The 21884-nt window shown below is 40.0% G+C and overlaps 1 protein-coding gene across 1 annotated transcript; it reads right to left on the bottom strand.

Annotated features, from left to right (window-relative positions):
* Window positions 1-5753: 5753 nt before the first annotated feature.
* wdr43 (WD repeat domain 43) lies at window positions 5754-19994 on the bottom strand. Its single transcript, XM_088294053.1, has 18 exons — window positions 19679-19994; window positions 18613-18747; window positions 18273-18394; window positions 15973-16093; window positions 14894-15012; window positions 14690-14792; window positions 14499-14563; window positions 13692-13851; window positions 13353-13439; window positions 12537-12650; window positions 12209-12361; window positions 11775-11861; window positions 11655-11686; window positions 10852-10915; window positions 10526-10639; window positions 10089-10158; window positions 8515-8573; window positions 5754-6527 (listed from the first exon to the last, which is right to left on the bottom strand). Exons 1-18 carry the CDS (start codon window positions 19922-19924, stop codon window positions 6384-6386), a joined length of 1995 nt encoding a protein of 664 aa, XP_088150179.1. The 5' UTR covers window positions 19925-19994; the 3' UTR covers window positions 5754-6383.
* Window positions 19995-21884: the final 1890 nt, after the last annotated feature.

Genomic DNA, 21884 nt, shown 5'->3' with positions numbered 1-21884 from the left:
TTACTTTTGATGCACAAATGGAGTGACACCGAAAACCTCCCGAAATGCAACAAACTAATAGAAGTCACATTAACCAATTGAGAACAATTGAATTTTACTGGATTTTTTATATATATTTTTTATTATTATTATTATTATTATGTTATTTCTGAACTAAGGCTGATATATTATTTTTAGCTGGCTGATAAAGAAACCCAAAGATAATAAGAGCACACTGGAATGGAAATATTCCTAATTATATGATTACTTTGTTAAAAGTGCCTATTTAAATTAAAGTGGGATATTTTTTTATTTAAACTGTACACAAATATAGATGAACTCAAATCTGCATAGGTCACTTTCACTATTTAATTTATTTCAAAGTAGGCAGACAAAAGCACACCACACTTTAGATATTTTCTATTCTGCAGTTGTAACAGGCACTACTAATAAATAATGGGGGGGGGGGGAGATTGAACATTTTAAAACTTAAACAGCTGTGTTATGTTTTGCGGGTCCCACCTTTTTTATTCTTAGGCAGAAGAGGGTGCAAAGTGGCTCTTTTGATGATCGAGGTTACCTCTGATCGAGAAGAAGACAAAGTCAATTTAATAGATTGCTGTGGACTCACGGTTAAAGTTGGCGGCTCGATCTTCATGAGTCTTTCTCTAGTGGTTATGTATCTATATGGAAAGACCTCTGAGCTTCCTCAAGAGCTTCAGAGGGGGCCAGTGCCCCTGTGCACCCCCCAGCTCCGCCAGTGCCAGGAAGGCTCACGTCTTTCTTGCTGAGGTGTGGGTAATTAAAGCCAATATCTCGTATATTGTGAAGTTTTTTGTCTCACACTTTGAGGGAAATAATTAACAAGTTTGATCTTTTTTGTCTTGCAAAGAATAAGGGGGGAAGGACTCACCGTGTGGTGTATTTTGTGTCGTTACTGCTGCTGTCGTCAATTGGAGTGTCGTGGCAGTGTGGGTGATAAAAAGGAAGTGTCGATGTTGCCTGATATGTGCCGCCAATGTATTATAAAAAGGGTTGACGATCCTGATTTTTGTGTGTCTGATACTTGTGTGCACGCACACAAACTCGACCGTGCATGTGGGCGCTTCCAAATCCAAACGCATCCTCCGGTCAGATGAGTTGATTTGAAATGGCAGCACAGTACGACGTTCGCACCTGCCACTAATTTAGGTCTGCGAGTGACCAGATGTTGGGCTGTCTGATTTCATGAATGAAACTGAAGACAGACAAAATTATGTTCCTCTTCATTTAATTAATGAGGCATTACATTTAAATGCATTACTGCTTGCGCTTTTGAAAACTATTAATCAACTTCCAGTTTTGCAGGAAACACTTTGAGCCACATAGACACTGCATGACTTGACTAACTGTGGCAGTCCGGTGTCAGTAAATTGATGTTCGACTCATGTTTGCTTTCAGTGAAGTTAAAAATTAATCAAATTTCAATTAAACCAGAGAACGTCTGCGTTTCTTTAATTAATCCCCCTCTCCTGCACAATTAGAGCATTATAGTTGAAAGTATCTCGCCTCACGAGTAATTTTGTTTTACTAATAAGCAGAGGGAGCGAGCGAGAGAGCGATCGAGAGAGAGAGAGAGTGAGAGAGAGAGAGAGAGAGACAGAGAGAGAGAGACGCAGTTTGGCTTTGGCGTTTTAAGGCTTTTGATGAATGACTCGTGTCCCACTGGCTCATGCCATCATTAGTCTGACACCAGATAGGAGTGAAGTCCGAAAAGAAAATGGAAAATTGATTCACCTCAATTGTCATCCAAGGAAAATACTTCATCCTGGTAATCCCACGCAACATTGCACAGAGCGATTAGAGAATTACCAGTGTGTGTTTCCTGATGCACTCATGTGTAAAGAAACCATTCTAATCAGCTTTTAAACCCCAACCCTGCGTCTGCTCCCCTTCACTGTGCTGCAGCCGTATTAGTGTAATGTAAAAAAAAAATTAAAAAAAGGCGCCATAACTGCAGTCTAATTTGTATAAAATTGCCATGAGACTTTTTGGAAAGCTGTTTTAATTGTGAACTGAAGAGAAATGTTGGGGATTACCAAGAAGATTGTTTCATTTCCTCACCCAGAAGAAGAATACGCTCCATTTATACTCAATTTATCATACAATGTTTTATATACATATCGTAATAGATAGCGATTAATCAAATGAGCCGGAATTAATCAGGGAAATTAAAATATAATCTTGTGTTGTTAACTGTTGCCGTTTTATGGTTAGGAAATGAAAAGATAGGTTGAGTCAAATGAAGGAAGACACATACTGTTAGAATACAGGGACAACATGTTTTCAGTTCATCGTTTGACTCATTTTCACTCACCCATCGTGTCATTTCTACGACTTCCACACAAGTGCGGACTGAGGAGACATCCTCAGTCTCCTCTAAATCAGAACGTTCAGGTTGAACCTCCACACAGTTGCATCCAACTCTTATTGGTTACTGATCAATAATACATGCTGAGTTTAAATATGACTTGCTGCTCCCTGTGCATGACAATTTTCAGCCTTCAGACTATATGGGATACTAAAATTGCTGTGTTGTTGCGTTATAAAATGTTGCTTTGTTGAACAGTACAATAAAAAAAAATACACAAACGGTGTTTTAGTGTGTTGCTAATTATGCAAGTAAATGACAAACTACTAAAAAAATAACTGTACATACAGTGAATGATAGTTTGGAATAAACCACATGCTTTATTTGGCAGTATAACGTCGCGCATCTCGTTGTGAGTAACTGATATTGCCTAAAATTTTATTATATTATTTTAAAGAGTTTCTGAGTCAGCTCAATAATGAGCGTCAGAGTTTGAAAGAAGAGACGCAATCTGGATCACTACATTTGCAGTTTTTGAAGTGATATGTTTGGTGGCTTTCCCTTTGGTGTTGTACGAAGTACCCATTCCAGCACTCTGACTTTATCTTATGCAAGCTTAATTTTATTAGTGGTGTTGAGGGCACTGCACTGAGAACATTACTTTGTTTGTTGTCAAATCCCTTGATCATGTGATCTCCTATTAAGGCTTCTTTTATTGCTACTATCGTTGCTTTGTGGTTCTTTTGACATCCAAACATGGGCTTAATAACTCAAATCTTTCATCCTTTGCCAAACAAGACAAAATAATTGACTTCATTTGTGCATATTATTTAAGTATGCACATATTCTTAGTTACTCCCTAGATTAGTGAGCTCTAGCCCAGGGGGAAAAAAACATTAAAAAAAAATAAAGAATCCTGCAAATCTTTTCTTCTGCTTCTCTGCCCACAGTCAGCAGAATCAATTATTGACTAGGTCCTGAGAATTGTTTCTATTATTGATTATTGAGAAGACTATTTCTATGGCTTATGCCCTTTAGACTGTATGGAAGCAAATTGAAATTACAAGTCTAATTGATCTAAATTTTCATTGCTCAAGTTGAGAATACAAACTAGCTTCTACATAATTGACGTCTCTATTTGTTCAATAATGCAATTAAGACAGCCCTTGTATGATGAATTCAAACCTACTCTTTCTCCTTTTCCATCTGTTGTATTTGCTCTCCTGTGGGCGGACGTGCTAACCAGTCAACCACCGTGTGGGCATTTGGACACATCGGGGAGGCCAGCAATGCATTGCGGATAACCAGGACTGCACGTACTATCAGGTGGCAAAAGGCAAAGCATTTTCTGATTACACCACTAGTAAAGAAACTATTTCAGACCTGAAGAACCTCAATTTTGCAGGTGTGGGTACTAGATGTGATCGGACTGCAAGATTGTAACGGTGGCCTGCTGATGGCGTCATGCTTTACAATATATTTTTGTAATAATTTTGCAATATTTTTTTGTAAAATAGTTCTATATAATTCTATTTAAGTTCGGCCAGCAGAGAAGGACTTGAAGGCCTTGACCGCCTACCACTGAAAAACATAATTGTTCAAGATAAAATGAAAATATAATGCTTATGTCCTATGCCTATATCGTATAATAGTGAACTCTGACTTTTCCGGCTCTGCTGAAGAAATTGATGGTTGTCTTGCGAAGTGTGGTCTTCCATGGCACCGTAGTACGCGAGCTTTTAAAATGCGCACGCTTCAAATTTAGGTCGTTGCAATCTATTAGTCCACCACTAGATGGCAAAAATTGACACACTGCATGTCCCTTTAAGAGCCACATTAAAACGGGGAATAAGCGGCGTGGGGCGGCACGGTGGACGACTGGTTAGCACGATGGCCTCACAGTGAGAGACAGCATCGGGCGTGGGTTCGATCCCGGCTCCGGCCATCCTGTGTGGAGTTTGCATGTTCTCCCTGTGCTTGCGTGGGTTTCCTCCGGGTACTCCGGTTTCCTCCCACATTCCAAAAACATGCACGGCAGGCCGATTGAACACTCGAAATTGCCCCTAGGTATGAGTGTGAGTGCGGATGGTTGTTCGTCTCTGTGTGCCCTGCAATTGGCTGGCAACCAGTTCAGGGTGTCCCCCGCCTACTGCCAGAAGATAGCTGGGATAGGCTCCAGCACCCCCGCGACCCTAGTGAGGAGAAGCGGTACAGATGATGGATGGATGGATAAGCGGCGTGTTGGCCAGGCTTGCTATAATCACATGTGTCAAACTCAAGGCCCGGGGGCCAGATCTGGCCCGCAACCTCATTTTATGTGGCCCGCAAAGGGCAAATCATCTGCATCAACTTCCTGTTTCTAGCATATTTTCTTCACTTTTAACAACACTGAGATATGAGATATTGCCATTTATTTGTTACCAATCCTCCCCTTTTAAAATAAATTCAAAATTGTTGAACAATTACTTACTAGCTTCTGATTTCAAAACTGGCTTTCCAATCAATTTATATGGGCCGGCCCTCCGAGGGAAACCACAACTATGATGTGGCCCGTCCACAAAAATGAGTTTGACACCCCTGTGCTATATGGTATATTGGTGCACTGCCATCATTGTTGCACATGCAGTTTATGTGAACAACGAATTAGTTTGACAAAAAAAAAACGAAAACGATTTTCAGAAATCGACAAAAGGCAGATTACAGAACTATATATAACTATATAAGGGTCGTGGGCATGCTTGGAGCCTATCCTAGCTGTCTTTGGGCAGTAGGCGGGGTACACCCTGAACTGGTTGCCAGCCAATTGCACAGTTTTATTAATATCTGTTATGATACATTTCCAAATTAAATAGTTCCATCTCAACAAATCTGACTGTTTGTCGAATTAACACTGATTGTACTCTTCACAACTGCAGATACAGACTTCAAATGAATTTCCTCTTGCGGCCTCGGCGGTTATGAACACCAGGGGGCATCAGTGAGCATTTATTTGAAATGGGTATAGTTGGTTAGGGTGGGTATAAATAATCATTCTAGATGTATAGTGATGCAAACACAATTAAAGGTAAGATAATAGGAAGTATGGCCCAATCTAACAATTTAATGTTAGCATACAGAATTAAGGCTTTTGTGCAGTGCTGGGAACTATTGGTTACATTGGAATTTATACAACACAAGCACACCCTTTGATTAAGGCTTTAGTTATACAAATTATTGCTTTTTTTTTTTTAATCGCATGGCAAATTTAATATTCAATGGTCTAAACAGGGTATTAAAATACTCATACCACCCAATAAACACTAAGGCATATGAAATTAATTTATTCAGTCTGTTAATTACATTCTTATTCTTTTTACCACCAGGTTGGGATTTAATTCCAGACATAACTCATACTTAGAGGATGACAACAAACGAGGAGACTTGATTTCCAGGAGTTCCTTTAATTTCAAGGACCTTTGCGGGATGCTTTAAGAGGGAAGAGCTGATACAAACACTTCACTGTACATACAGATTTACATTGCTCTGGAGGAACATAATGGTCATACTGAGTAATCATATGGATCAAACAGTATTCTGTACATAAAAAGCCTGCATCCCAGCTCAATGAACCAGGCACAAAATGGCAAGTGTGGTTATTGTCAACCAATTAGAGGGCGCCAACTTGTCCGCTGAACAGCAGAACAGTTTGCTGTAGTACTGATTGCAAGTACTAACCCTTAAAGGCTGACTAACCTGGAAACATTTCCAAATTATTTTATCAGTCATTTCCAACTGATCTGACCACAAAGAACTGGAATTTATACTAAAACTGACATTTGGAAAGCAGTCATTTGATGTTGTGTGATGTGTTGCCGGCCTTCTTCTCCTTTGGCTGGCAGTCTTCGAAGTGTAAAAGACAGGATCATTGCTGAATGTTTAACATAAAATGGACAGCAAATTTCCATCACGTCCCTCAATTGTGTAAAACAATACTTTGTTTTCATAATAAAATCAAAAGCATGAAACTAAAACGAAAAGTACATAATTATTTCAGGACCATTTTATGTTTGACTTGTCATTCTTCTTCACTCTCATTATCATGCTCCATGTTTTCCTCCCCGTTCGCTTTGGAATCTGTCCTGCTGTCGGGATCCTCTTCATCCTGGTCAATTGGCTCTTTCGTGTCATCCTCCATTACCTCATCCTCCTCCTCCCAATTCTAATGTTGAATAATAAACAGCACGTAAGAGTAAAGCAAATAAGAGTAAAGAAATAGTTGCTCGAAAAGGTCTGTACACCAACTTTTGCACTGGTGCAGCAAACTTTTTCAGTTGGTCGCACTGCATAAGATTTGGTCGCATGCCATTTGGGGAGGTCAAGCATTACCAAATTTGATGATCTATAGACGTTGCATTTGGAATACAATTGTTTTGAATGATGTCAAGATTGACGGAGATAACTAACAATATTCCTGTGATTCTTAACTATTTACAAAAAAGTCACCTTAAGGTAAGCTCAAACCACTGGAACTATTAGTTTTAATATGCATGCACTTGAGTTGAGCAATACAAAACAATGAGAAACTATTTTTGCAAAGAAAGCAATGTCGCCACAACATTTACATCTAGTTTTATTTTACGACATCCCTTTAGTGGCGTTTGCTTTACGCAGCTTGCTTGATTTTGTAACACAATGCTGCTTTACATCATTTAAGAAACACGTTTTTGATAATGGAAAAGACTGAAATTGCATCTTTATCACAACAGATATGTGGAATGTGCAGCAGAAAACGGTCACATGCAGACTGACACAAAGTATCCCTCCCCCGCGATGCAAACAACAAACCTCCCATTTTCTTCATAAGCTCTTGTGTTTGTAAATTCTTTTCTTTTTTGCATCTTTGCATGTGTGAAGCACATTGCGTTGCCTTGAGTATGAAATGTTCAGTATAAATAAAGCTGGTTTGCTTCGCCTTCTTCTTCTATCACCAGAGAGCAAATTGCTATCTTAAAAATGCAAGTCAACAAAGTAGCCGCATTTAGATGAAGACTTTTTTGTCATTCTGAATGAAACGATTCCGACAGAAGATCTCCAGTCAACGGTTTACACAATGACAACCGTTTTACATCCATGTGACATGCGAGGGTCAATGTAAACATCCTGATTAATCAAGGCGGCATTCAATTGTCTATGTAGCACAGTGGCACACTGCCATTTTAAAGTGCGTCAACGACGACATCAATACGCATCTACGTATAGACAGCGTGAGCAGACCAGACGCAACCTGGCTATTCCGTCTGAACTGTTTATGTGACGTTTGGATTGGAAAAAAGAATACTGTATATGACCTACGTGAATCCAAATGAAATTCCATTCAGATTCTGCCTACCGATAGAGCTATTTATATGAAGCACTTTCATTCCGTTTGGTCATTCATTCATTGATTCTAATCGCAATACAAGGATTTTTTATGCCTCTATTTCTTTATGCTCCTTATTTAGATTGATTACCATCCATCCATTTTCTATACCGCTTCTCCTCACTTGGGTCGCACTGGAGCCTATCCCAGCTATCTTTGGGCAGTAGGCGGGGGACACCCTGAACTGGTTGCCAGCCAATCGCAGGGCACACAGTCGAACAACCATCCGCGCTCACACTCATACCTAGGGGCAATTTAGAGTGTCCAAACAACCTGCCATGAAACCCACGCAGACACGGGGAGAACATGCAAACTCCACACAGGATGGCCGGAGCCGGGATTGAAACCCACGACCGATGCCGTTTCTCACTGTGAGGCCATCGTGCTAACCAGTCCGCTACCGTGCCAATTGATTGATTACATTTGTGCAAAAATATGTAGGCTAGTCTGCCTCTTACATTTTGATACTCTTATCTAGCAGCAATGCTGGATGAATTTCTCACATGATTCAGTTATCTGTCTGTCACTTGAAAATAAAGTGAGAAAAGTTAAGGAGCCATGGTATTTTTTTTTATTTAGAATTACTGAAAAATCTATATGGCGGTATATCACTATCTTGATATAAAATGGCCAATACTCAGAGAGATTTATTTGCATGTGGCCGAGCACTAATTTCTTGTTATTAACAAAGCTACACTGCAGATGTACTAATAAAACAATTCTTCAAACTGCATTACTAATTTTAAACATTCACTTGCAAGCATTCGGCAGTCTTATCAAAACTTACATCTGAGTCTTCATCCGCAAGACCCTCAGGTCCAGAGGCTTCATCTTCATCTGAAGATTCTGTTAAAGGCAAAAGGAGGAGGTCAAATAATTTGAAGAATGGATACAGACCCTTATTCAGAAGAAACATTTGTGCCCTGAAGGTTGCTATGCAGAGAAAGGTTCTCAAAATAATCAATTCCTTAAAATATGACAAACCACACTCACTCAAAATTGTACTTTGATTATTAGTAAAGTAATTTTGTTACGCAAACTAAAATAGAAACACCAATTCCAAGTCAAGTTGGGATGCTGTGTAAAATGCAAAAAAAAAAACATTTTATTTCTAAACTGAGAGACTCCATTTTGTTGTCTATAACACTCCCCTAAAAGCTGGCAGAGGAACTACAAAAGCCTTAGTTGAAGAATGTTCAAAAACACCTTTATGGGACATTCAGCAGATTATTACGTGATCGGCTCCAATTTCTGGTCTGAAAATTGGACTGGGACCACCCTAGGCTGAACTGTGAGCATTTATCTCAACGTGCAATTGGAGCAACATATCCTGCCATCCAAGCAATCTCTCTCAGAGGCATCTGGCTTCAACTGTTGACGTGAAGCTTAGTTCTAAATGCGTTTTTGTACCTTGTAAAAAAGGAAGAAAGCCTTTTTGGAATGTACTGCAGACGTTCAATTCAAAATGAGTGTTTACAAAAACAAGAAATCTAAAATTTATCATTATGAGGATAATGTCTGTCTGCAAGTATTGAAGTGAAAATAGGGTTAGGAATTTGGAGTTACACAAGCTTGTATTCTGTTTTTCATTTACATTTTACACAACAATCTCTTCTTGTCCATTTGCTGTTCTGACAGATACGAAGAGGGTTTTGAGGCAAGTACCTATAAAGAAAGACTGCAGGAGGTACATCTTTGTGTATACATTAAATGGCTGATTCACAATTTTCAAGCAATCTGTGAAGTTTTAGCTAACCTATAAAAGCATTGAAACCTTCGTATGACACTTAACTCCAACTTTCTTGGGAGTTTAAAAAACAAAAAACAACCCCAAAAAAAAAATCAACAAACAAAAACAATACCCCAAGAACTCTCATGATTCCCTTGTCAGAAAATCAGAGCTTGAAAAGCATCCTTTTGTGTTTTGTATTGTACCCGTAATAATGGTGACCAGAGCAGGGACTGATTCCGCTCAAAAGAGAAGAATGTTTGTGCTCTTGTTGCCAGGCAACGGCAGTAATATTTGCATGTAGTGCACACCCAAAATGATCTGGGTGATGGGCAAAATTGCCTACCAAAAAACCTTTATACACACACGCCACAAAAAAAATAGATTGTGACATAACGACAAATTAAAAGAAAGCAGTTGGGCAGTGTAGCCACTTAAACCTGGTGAAATATAAAGACCAGATTCAATGTTTGCTCACCTCACCCAATCATACACTTTGAAGGTAAGACCAGCAGGATTTCGAGCCCCGACGAAAATATCACTTCACCACAGATTATTACTTTATATTGAATATAAATAAATAAGGTGGGGCAAAAATAAACTGCAACACAAAAAGAAGAAGAAACCCTTACCCTCTTCATACACCAGCTTGGCTGTGTGATCAACATCAGATACCTTGTGGCTGCTAGAGCTTGTTGCCACCTGGTGGTAAAGAATAATAGTGTTTGATTTTGTGGACATTTCATTAGTCGCAAAAGTGAAAAATGCAACACAATGGGAAGCCATGTCAACTTGGTCTTCGGGGCACGCAACATTGAGATGGGAAGCATCTTGAAGCTTCATTATCCAATCACTATTGTGCACTAATTATTAATTAATACAAATTAAACAAACACTTGCAATGCAAACAGATTAATTACGCGACAACTGTTTTATTATGATTTGTTTTGGCATCTGCAATCACCATGCAAGCTTTCAAAAGATGTTTGGGTCTCAAGTTTCAAGTAGCAAGGTTAAATCCCAATCAACCAGTGAAGTGGAAAGAAAAAAAATGGTCCACTTTGCTCACCTGTGTAGTGAGAAGGTACAGCTTCCCGTGTAACTTGGTCAGTTTGTGGAACATCCTCACTCTGCTCTCAATCATGTGATAAAGCACTCCCAGCTGAGAAACCAGGTCAGGCAGCTTTTGGGAGCACCACAGAATTACTCAAATTTGCAATACAGAAAGTTTGAAACATGAAACAGGAAAAGAACTGTCCAAACACTTGAACTAAACGGTCCTTATTAACCAGAATAAACGTTTAAATTTAACTTTGCACATTCAAAATACTTATAATACCGTTTTTAGTCAAAAATTGACAATGGCAAAAAAAAAAAAAAATATCGCTGACTCACCGAAGACAGATACGATGTGTGGTGCATTAGCACTGCTTTGAGCCACCGGACCATCAGAAGTGCCCTGATAGAAGAAGAGGGAAAAATGATTCAAATAGATTCCTCTGTTAAATATCTAGTTTTCTTCTCCTGCTCATAGCCACGGGGGGCTCATCACAGGTCAATCTACAAATTGAATGCGAATAAGGTATAAAAAGGTGAGAATTGAAACCATGCCAGTTTCAAAGTTTTGTCAACCCCCCCCCCCCCCCCCGCACTACCATTAGGGCAACATAATTCAACAGGAAAAGATATTTATAGTTAACCAACAAGCGCCTTTATTATGTCCTTTTGATAATTGAAAAAAAAAAATCATTGTCTCTTAAAAAATAAAGATGCAACATTTCCAATGCAAAAGGTAAACGCAATTACCCACATAAGCCAACACCGGAAAGGATTAATGACCACTTGCACAAGATATCATCCAATACAAGAGAGCTTTATTAAATGTTCGCCACACAAAAGATATTGCTCTGTTTTGATTGATATGATTAGAGGAATTAATTTGGACATTTTGTAGTTTATTGTTGTGGATGTTGTTTCCAGGTGCATTTTAATATTTTGGTTGGCTCAGAAAAAAACCTTGGTACTCTTCTTTCTACAGCTACACTGTTGGCGCCCCCGGTTCGTTGTTGGCATACATTTTTACAATAACTTGGAGCATGTTTCCAAGGAACCCACAGGAACTTTTCATGGCAAAAAAAAAAAAGTCTCCCACGTAATACAGTGCAGGTAATATAACCGACTGCTGTGCTTGTACTTACGTGAAAGGGTGTCCTTGGAGCCTCCGGGTAATCTATAAGAAAAACACTTGCTTAAAACAATGACAAACACCGACAAAGATTTAAGCTAGTATCCCCTTTAGAATATAAAATGACACTCACCTCTGCCAACAATGGCAATACAGCAGGGAGCGGTATCCGAGCAACTGTTTTGTTTATTACCACTTCCTTACGTGTTTGAAAAACTTCCTGTGAAAGGAACGGGGAAAACACTGATAAATAGGAGTCATAACAGATTCTTTGAGGCAACGTGAGACAGATGGAATTATTCGGAATTAATTTATGAATGTCAATAATCGATTATTCAATAATGCAAAAGACAAAGTTGAACTGGGAAAGATTAGATTGTGCAAACTAACATGACGACGTGCTAGCTCTGCTGGTAGCTGGCTCAGAAAAGACTGGCACTTTTCATTGCGATGGTTTAAGATGATTTGGGATACTGAGTGTTGTGTGTTATGAGCGAGGTCACGAAAATGTTAACCTCTTATTTGTCGGCACCAATGCACTTGAAATATCAATTGAAGAATACTTACATTTAGGATGTTGCCGTCAGAGCTCTCAAGGCCCTGCACCAGCAACACTGCAAAATTGTCTGTCTGTAAAGATGGCTTCCCTTTAGGGGCTTCCTTTTTGGTTTGAGCTGTAGACTCCAGATCAATTTCACCAAGACGGTCTGCTATTGACATCTGAAGATGGATGAGAATTATTTGCTAAATGAAGAGATGTGGATATACATTCAGTGACTCAATCTCATTACAATCACAAGAGCGTTTAGGGCAGGCAGTTATTTTTTCCGGAGGAAAAGAAATAGAATGTGACATTTTGGAACTTGCTATTCATAATCATGTACACTCAACAAACCTCTTTGGAGTCCGCGCCTTTCTTCCTTTTCTCTGTAGCCTTAACTGGGGCTTGATGACCCGGAAGGCCAGGAACCAGCATTTTGCTCTTGGCATTGACAACTGGGGTTCTCACCTGTAGATGATACCAGACAAACATGTTGTTCTTCCTTCGTCCTATACATGCAGACAGTGGACTACTCAAGTACTTGAAAAAGTATTCATACAACTTGAATCTTTCCCATTTTGCCACCTTATGACCACTATTTTTTGCACAATTCTAAAATGGAACAGAAATTGAGTAGTCTAGTCCAAATTTTTAGCAAATAAAAATGTGAAAAAAATGTGTGTATTCAGGCTATTGCATTAATACTTTGGCGAGCTAACTTTAGCTGCAATAACAGATGCAATTCTTTTTGGGTCTGTCTTTTCTTGCTTTACATCAAGACACAGATTTTTTTTTGCCCATTCTTGTTTGCAAAACAACTCAAGCTCAACCAGAACGGATGGGCAGCATCGGTTTATTTTTCAAGTCTTGCCAAAGACAATCAATGAAATTTAGGTCTGGACTCCGAATAGTCTTTAATCTAAACCAGGGGTCGTCAAACCCGCCAATCTAAACCAACCCATTGTAGCACTGAGTTTATATGAAGGGCCATTGTCTTGTGTTGCAACTGCTTTTTAATATTCAAAGCGTAAAAAAGGCCAGCATCTGCAGGCAAGAAAAATATAATTGTCTGGGCAACACTCACAGAGCAAGAGTGCATAATTATCTAGTTATATATCTGACAGCACACAGAAATGTAGACTCTAGAGATGTCGAAACGATGATGGCTACCTTGGAAACTGTTGATGCGATGGAAAGGGACAATGTGGTCTGCACATCCCGCGTCAAACAAACATGCCGGTCAGCTGTGTTGATATCCTGCGAAACAAGCAGTTGTGATAAGGTCAGTAAGAAATGAGATCAATACATTTGACGCTACCTCTTGGAGGTTTCTAAAGAGTTAATCATTGTTGTGTGCAAAAAAAAAAACAAACAAAAAAAATGGAGCAAAAACCAAATGAGACGTTTGTTACCTCCAGGAATATATAAACAAAGTCAAGTGAATTAGCAACAGCGCAAACAGCTATAAAAGGGCTCCCTATAAAATGAAGGAACTGCCTGTGCGCTCACCACTCTCTCTATTACAGGCTGCAGATAGTTGCCATAAGCTAGCATCACAGTCCGTGATTCGTCAACCAGGGCAGCTGCGAGGAGGGGGATCGGCATTGGAGAATCCTTTGTGTCCGACATCTGCACCGAGCATGAAGGTGACAGGGGCTTCTTGCAGGGCCTTTGATGACAACAGTTTGAGATTTTAACTGATAAAATAGTCAACAAATGCCAATTTGCAGGATTGCGCGTTAACTTTGTTTTAACATACCCACTGACTCAAACAACTGCCATGAATAGAATAACATTACAGTTACAACTTGTACCATACTGGCTGTCAGAAGAGGGACCAAGCCCCCAAAAAATAGCTGAGAGGACATTGTCAGCTGATATGAGCTCCCAAGCAGAGATTGGTTAATAGTATTGCCAGAGTTCCGAAAGCTTGAGGAAAGTTACATTTAAAAACATTTTAGGACTTCAATTCAATGTGAAACTAAATTAATGACCACCTTAACAATGTTCTCAATGTCCCATGTTGTCCCAAGTTGCTCAAGTACATATTAGAAATTTAGCCTTTAAGAGTCCCGACAAGAACCACATTTGTCGGCTCCGTTATTGCGTGACGTTACCATAAGAGTCATTCGGTAAATTATTATTTAATAATAAAATGTTTGCAATGGCAATTCAGACTTTGTTTTCAGATTCATGGACTTAAGAATCCACAGGAATGTTGATTTTGGTCTAGCAGTGAACCATGTCCAAACACAATTTAATAATGCTTTACAACGGTTCATACCGTAGATTAAGTCAAATGCATTCAGGGCTTACCCATTTAGAAAGTGTTCAAAGAGATGCAGCTGTCCATCTTTACACACCACTGCGAGCCTCACCGCCTGTCAAGAGGAGAGATCCAAGAATTTTGCACAGTTTATGAACAAATATCTGCATCTAAACATCTTACTGCACATCACAATGTATTTTGGGAGTTTTAATAACATATACCAAGTAGCTTCTCTTACCTGTTCCTTGCTTTTGGATGGGACAAGGTCAATATGTTGAGGCTCATCAGTCAGCACGAACGACACCACAGAGTTTTTGTCCTTGCCACCTTCTCGTACTTGCCTGCAGCGAGACAATCTTAAGTCATTCCCGCAGCGCGTTTATCATGTAATGTAGTGTGACGTAGAGTTCCCGGTCTGAAATGACTCCGCGTGTGAACGCACCATACACTGAGCAGTCGATTGTGAGCCGCACCAGACAGAAAATAGAGGTTGCCGCTATCAGGGGGTGGTGTGGTGGCAAAACGGAGGGTCGTCACAGCTGTTGAATGGCCGGTGAATTTCTGCAATGGGAAAGAAGCGGATAAGTGTCAGGTTCTGCTAGGTGACAGCTCTTTAACTGGTTTAATAAAACATTATTCATCGCTGGGAATTTGACATTTTCAAGAATATGAGCCGCTCCCCTCTTCCCAAACTTTAAACACCGCGACCTTTAATGTGATGCAGTTTATGAATTTTTTCTCTCACAAGCTTCAAGCCGTCAATGGATTTAGCCAAAGTTTTGTCACATCTGACCAATGAAATTACCAAACATGTCACAGTAGACCAATGAAACTGTCCCGAGTCTGCCGTCATACTGAATATTCATCTGCTATTCATGGTTGGAGTGCACACTCGCCCTCCCTAAGAAACGCGTGAGTCTGTGTGCGAAGCGGTACGCGACTAGGTAGGAGCGAATATAGAGGATATAGTATATAGTGGAGTGGAAATAAGCATCTTGAGTTGAGTTTAAAGAGCACAAGGAACGACAGAATGTCGGACCATGGAGAAACATCCCCTAAGTTTCCCAAACAAAAACAACTTTCCAAAGGCAGCGCTGCCACATACTTATGTGCACTGCCGCCCAATAAAACTTGTCAGCGAACTGAGAAAGTGACTGAGAAAAGTTCTGGAATGCTACTGTGTAACTAGCAGCCTTTGTCATTATTTTGGGGGGGGGCAGGATCTACCGGTGTTGAAGGTAAAGAATAGTTTGTAACAAAAGCCATTTGTGTGGCATCTTTCTTATATCGCATTTTAAGACGTGGAGACCCACGGCTATTAATACGTAGCTGCCTTTGTATGCACAAACGTGTTTTAATGGTCAATATAGTTGTTGTGGCGTTTAATAGGTGTGTTTAGTAGTCTAGAAATTAAAGTCATTGTGTGGTGATCGACTACCAATTTCAAATGAGGCGTCTTTAATCACTTTAGGTGACTGCTCTTAAATCTATGCATGTAAACACAACGTTCGTGATACTCACCCTATAAACCTCCTTGGTGTCCAAGTCCCACAACTTGATGGTCTGTCCGGCTGAAAGCAGGAGTCCACCATCTGGGCTCACACACAAAGAGCTCACTCCAGCGATATCTGCCTTCCACTTACTGTAAACAACAATTGTGCTTGTATTTATTACACTTTCATTTGCTCACCTCCTAGTCTCTGTGACCAATATGCAAGTGAGACTTTGTTTTCCATATTTTATACCAGATATGTTTTCTGTTTAAAAGCCCCTGATTGCACTTCCCAAATCATCAAAGGCACTTAAGTCCCAATGAAAGAAAGGGAAAGTTGAACAGTAGCAATTGGGAAGACTCCTGAGGCAGCAAGATAAGAGCATGTTAAGAATTCAAATTCCCGTAACATTTTGAATAAAAGTAAAAATTGCCATAATTGTAAATAAATATAATTAGTAGTAATAGATACTGAGAGTGCTTAATTGTGATTTAATAAAGAAGAGAGTTGGTGGCTACACTGATGTTCACAGTGCAGTCAATGAAGAGAGTGACTGATCAAGTTTTTTTTTTTTTAAACTTTCACACAAAGTCGTTTTTGGCTTTGTTGTTTTTCAAGGACTATGGTTTCAAATACTTTAGAAGTCGCAGTGCAAACAAAATAAGTGGTGGGCAAACTTTTTGATTGGCGGGCCACAATGGGTTCTAAAATTTAACAGAGGGGGGACCAGGAGCAGATAGATGGAGTGTTTTGGTAACCTCACCTCATTGGAGATAAAAACACATTTAATTTTAAATTAAAGCGAACAAAAGCATTACAACATTATGTGTCTTTGAAAAATCACAGTCTTTAGAAAATAAAACATTAATAAGGTTTATTCATTTCATTTTTTTCAAGTTTTTCAAGGCCGGATTAAAATGTTTAACGGGCCCACACCTGTAATAGAAAGACATTTTTGTTCTTTCTGTCACTAGGTTTCTGGCATAGATAGACAGACAAACATATTTGTTATGAATACAAAAATTCTGACAAATTAAGTGGAATTTGATCATTCCCCTGCAACACACCTTTAGAATTAAGGGCACACTAATGTAGTCGTGCCCAACAGTTGGGAATCACTGCTCTAGAGCAATGATTCCCAACCGGGGCGCCGTGGCACCTTTGCCTGATGCATCTTTGTTGGTTTAGTGGTTTCTTCTTTGTTGACTAAACTTCAACACCCATATCACTTCATTTTTTTCCCAATATCACGCAGCCCTAGGGCTGGGCGATATGACCTCAAATCAATATCGCAAGAAATTGAGGAATTTTACCTCGATAACGATAAATGCACGATAAATCCCCCTCCCCCTGGACTAAAATCTAAATAAATGCAGGAAATGCATATTGACTGTTTTTTTTTTAATTGACCAACTGGTACACGTTACTTTCAATGAAAAATAAAAGTACAAAAATCATTTGTATAAACATTCCAAATAGCTTGCTTTGCATGACTTCAACAATGTCACAGAGAAAAAGGGTCCCTCTTGCTAAATCTTTTTCTGCAAATAGATTGCGCCAAGATGCTGTCATGATGTAAATAATGCCAAATAAAAAAATGCTAAATAAAATTAAAGAAAATGTCAATGTAAGCCAAATAAACAAAGTGTGCATCATCGGGGGAAATGTGCCGTCTGGAGTACTCTGGTGCGCAGTCGCCACTTGTCATCTATGTAATGCACAGTCAGGCTCAATCCGGGATCCATGTTGCGACCCGACCATAAGTCGGATGTAGATGCAAAATGCTTGACATGTCTAAGCTCCCGGCCCGATGTAGTCCATATCGGGAAATACGGCTTTCATGAAGTGTTTAAATCCTGTGCGCGCCACTGTAACTAGAGGAGCTTTATCTTTAGCTATGTGCTAGGCTATCGCGTCCACCTCTGAGACGTTCTCTCGTATGGTGTCTCCTCTGTTAATGGGCTTTTGTCACTTGTCGAACTTTGCTTCTCACTTTGAACTTTCAGCACAGCATGGTTGTGTTGTGGGTGGTGAAAAAGCTTCTGGATTTGAATCCCAGCTACGACAGCGACGTCTGTTTTCTTTCTCGAGCAGACTGGTTGAGTGACGTGACTAGAGGCGCTGTTGCGGTCTTTAAGGGGCATGAACATTGCCGCAGACAGAAAAGGTTTTTCTTTTTTTTTTTAACACCGAATTTACCGACATGGGCAAAATGATTTCGGTCATTGTAATAAATTTCGATAAGGGTAAATTTTCGGTTTATCGCCCAGCCCTAATAAATAGTTTTAAATAGTGTCTCATACAGTTTAAGATATTTCATATACTGACCTCCTCATCTTGCCTGTCTGCAGGTCCCATTCCACAATGTTTGTATCATCTGAACCACTATATAACAAACTGTCTTCCGGGTGCCAATGAACACAATTCACTCCTCCACTATGGCCTCCATCCTGAATGGACAAATGATAATCGTGTTGGGTAAAAGTCAAAATTGAACAATTGAAGAGACGCAAACAGAGTGCCAATATAAGGGAGCCTCATTTTTAAACATAATTAAGTTCAATGCCACAATATCTCTAAAAGGTGAAATCGTGATAAACTGATGACTAAATGTAGCCACTACAAATTAGGACAAGGATCAAATATTGATGTTTAGTTTGAAACTCACAAGGGTGCAGTGCAGAGCTCCCTTAGCTGTACTGTAAATGAGCACTGTGCCTGTCACAGTGCCCATTGCCAACATGTCTGCCTTTTCTTCCAGCTGCCCCGGCTCTGATTTCCTCTTCTTTCTCTGAGGACCCTCCTGAAAGCATGTCACATAATGTTATATTGTGATATCCATTAATAAATATAAATGTTTGCTTTCGGATCAATGAAATCCTGTTGTTCATGAGATGCCAGATCAGCAAGGCACCAAAAACTGATCAGGGGCAAAGTTTCATCACTCCATCTCTCTTATTATCCACGTCGTGTATTGGATTCCTGGGATGGGTTTATGTCAACTACTGTACAGCTCGCGGGAGCAGTTCACCTTGCAACATTGAGCACATAACACCATGGGTGAATATCACAGACAATCCCTCGAGCAACACACCTGAGATTGGCTTTACGAACCCCAGTACTAACTCGTGCAAAGCAATCCGACGACATAACGTCACGTACACGAAAATTAATGTCAATAGCCACAGACCGTTAATTGTGTTATTTGTAACGCTTTATTTATTTAAGTCAGTGTATTTTTTTTATTGAGACAAAAGAGCTTCTGGAGTCTCCGGTCACTCATGGAGTTGAGCTAACACTTCTGAGGTCTTACTGGGGGGGGACTACGAAAAAAAAACAGGTTTATTCCAAAGGACCGTAGTCAACAAACTTAGAAAATATTTAGCATTGGTAGTCAAAGTATTTCGGTAACCGAGTAATTGCATGACGCTAAAATGTTAGGCACGGATCACTTTCACAACCAGTCGATGTGGGACCAACACGTGCGTTTTGCGCAGCTGACGACGGCTAGCAGTTAGCTAACGTGGTTATACGGCTAAGTATTGGACACTGACACGAGAAAACGTCTATGTGTGAAGTAGGATATATTTGAGAGGTCATCGCGCGCCTTTCTATGCATACATCGACAATGATCGTGTATCGTTTTGATTCTATGACAACATCCGAGCCTATCTAGTTTAGGCCGCGTTAGCTTATTTAGCTAGTGCACGCACCACCATAGCAGCCTTGCGTACCTTGACTGTCCGGCATGGTCCCCAATGTATGCATGTACAAGTGGCACTCAAATGAGCTGAAGGCACGTATTCCTGGTGAAGTGTTTTACTGTCTGTGTTCCAAATTCGAAGCCTTCCATCCTGGGCGCACACCGCAAGATACTGGCGTGATTTGGGCGAAAAAACGCAAGGTATCGGCAGCGAAGAGCTGCTTTTGCCGTCCGCCATTTCTGAAAGCGCTCGAGTCTGCGTGCGTGGTTTCCACATACCACGTGGGGACGATTGTGCACATGCGCATTGTCGTGTCAGGAGCACCGGCTGTTGATTGGCTGCCGCTAGACGACAACGCTCTCGCTTTTACTCTCTTGTTCTATTTATCGCCTGCACTTAGTGATTCTCAGATGACTCCTTTTGTAATTCGGCTATCTCAAATAAAAAATAATAGATGGATGTATAACGATAACAGTTTAGTTAGCGTGTGTGTCGTCATTTAGACATGTCAAGCAAGTTCTAAACATCTCATAACGTTAGACGCCGCCAATACAAAGGCTAATTTCAAAATAAAAGTAATACTACGCGTGTAGTGTGGCGACCTCGACGAGGAGAATCTCGATGAACGGAAGCTTGAGCTTTATTTTAATTTTTCAACCTAGGAATATGGAGTCACTATAGTTACGTGATTATGCAAGCATATTTGCAAAAGTAAACTTGAAAGGGATTATCCAGCTCAGTTTATATATTTTGATCAGGAAACTCAAATTAGTTATTATTTTCTTTTTTATCTCTTAATTTTGGAGAAATGAGGAAATAAGTGGTGACTTGAGAAACTGCTACTTTTAATGGGGAATACGGCCAGTCCCCCCTCCGCTCTCTCCAGGTCTAGTTTGGAGTCTTTGTTTTCCTTAAGAAATTGAGATTTCAGCGTTTAAGAACTCAACATCAACCTTGAGGAAACATGTAGCCTTAAGTTTCTAAAATTCGTTTTTTCTTCTCCTCCCCTGTAGATCGGCAAATGTTTGTCATTCAGAATACATTTCTTTAAAAAATGTACTGGGACTTCATTTTGTATTTTTGTCTGATTTAATGATTGTTGAAAAATTATCCCGAAACAAACCAGACGCTACAGTTACTGACTACTTGAGTAGTTTTTTCACCAAGTAATTTTTCACTTTTACTCAAGTAATTATTTGGATGACTACTTTTTACTCCTGCTTGAGTCATGTTACACTGAAGTAACAGTACTACTTTTACTCGAGTACAATTTTTGGCTACTCTACCCACCTCTGGCAGCAATCTTTGCAGTGAAAAACTGCAAATTGGGTGACGGGATTAAAGTGCAGAATCGATAGTTTAAAATAGAGTTCGCGGACTACTTTGCCTGAATAAGACTGGACAAGTATTTCCTTTTGGACTTTTTCACCTTGCACAAGCAGGTAGCGTGGAGCCCCAGCCTTAGCGTTCAGAGATGCTCCTGAGGAATTCGCCTCGCGGTCACCCTTTCCCAACCTCCGCGTTGTACGTTGCCCACGCAGCCATAAGGGGGCGCGCTGTCCAGCGTGAGATACAGTAGCGCTGCATTGCGAGTGAAGCCTGCCAGTGTGCAACAATTTTGGATAATTACAAGCCCAGGAGGTCTGCTTGTCAAAAATTCATAGCTTTAAGTTTTAATCCCTCTATAGGTCTCACTTATCTATCCAACTGAATTTTTGGAGAAACATATGTGAAACAATGTAGAAAAAAGGAAGTAAAAATGAGGCTGAGTTGACATCGCACATGTGTCTCTTGAGCCATACAGGGGCACGCTTTGAGAGGAAATGGTTTTTTACTTGGTTGCAATGCACTAAATTATCAAATAGTCCAAATTGACATGCATGCCAATTATTAGGGAATGTAAATTTGTGTAAACAGTCTATTCTGCTCTTGTCGGAAGGATCCCAGAGTCAAAATCAAACATCTCAATTTTGAATTTGCTGGTTATCACATCTGTCTCAGAGTAAACGGGTCCTTTGGTTCAAACCTCAGTGCTACCTTTGCTCTGTGGGGTTTGCATGGCCTGCCCCATATTCCTCGGGTTTTCTTTGGTTACATTGACTTCCTATATTTCCCAAAACATCCATGATATTATAATAGAATCCAATTTACAGCCGAAGTCCTGTGACTTGGGGAAGCTCCATTGCTGCTCAAAGGCCTGTTTTTCCTGAAATCAGACAAAAATTAATATCTGCAG

Source organism: Idiotropiscis lumnitzeri, chromosome 1 (genome assembly GCF_059441095.1).
Source record: "Idiotropiscis lumnitzeri isolate Australia: NSW breed Sydney's pygmy pipehorse chromosome 1, RoL_Ilum_1.0, whole genome shotgun sequence".
In the NCBI taxonomy this organism is placed as follows: Eukaryota; Metazoa; Chordata; class Actinopteri; order Syngnathiformes; family Syngnathidae; genus Idiotropiscis; species Idiotropiscis lumnitzeri.
Note: the sequence above shows the minus strand (reverse complement) of the source record. Positions and strands in the feature narration are given on the sequence as shown.

Bases quoted from the DNA above. Each gene is read 5' to 3' on its own strand.
- wdr43 (XM_088294053.1), bottom strand. From the start codon at position 19,924: ATGTGGAAACCACGCACGCAGACTCGAGCGCTTTCAGAAATGGCGGAC. The intron at 11,862-12,208 runs GTAAGTATTCTT...TTCCTTTCACAG, and splicing joins CTGACGGCAACATCCTAAAT to GAAGTTTTTCAAACACGTAA. The intron at 6,528-8,514 runs GTAAGTTTTGAT...ATTCAACATTAG, and splicing joins TTGCGGATGAAGACTCAGAT to AATTGGGAGGAGGAGGATGA.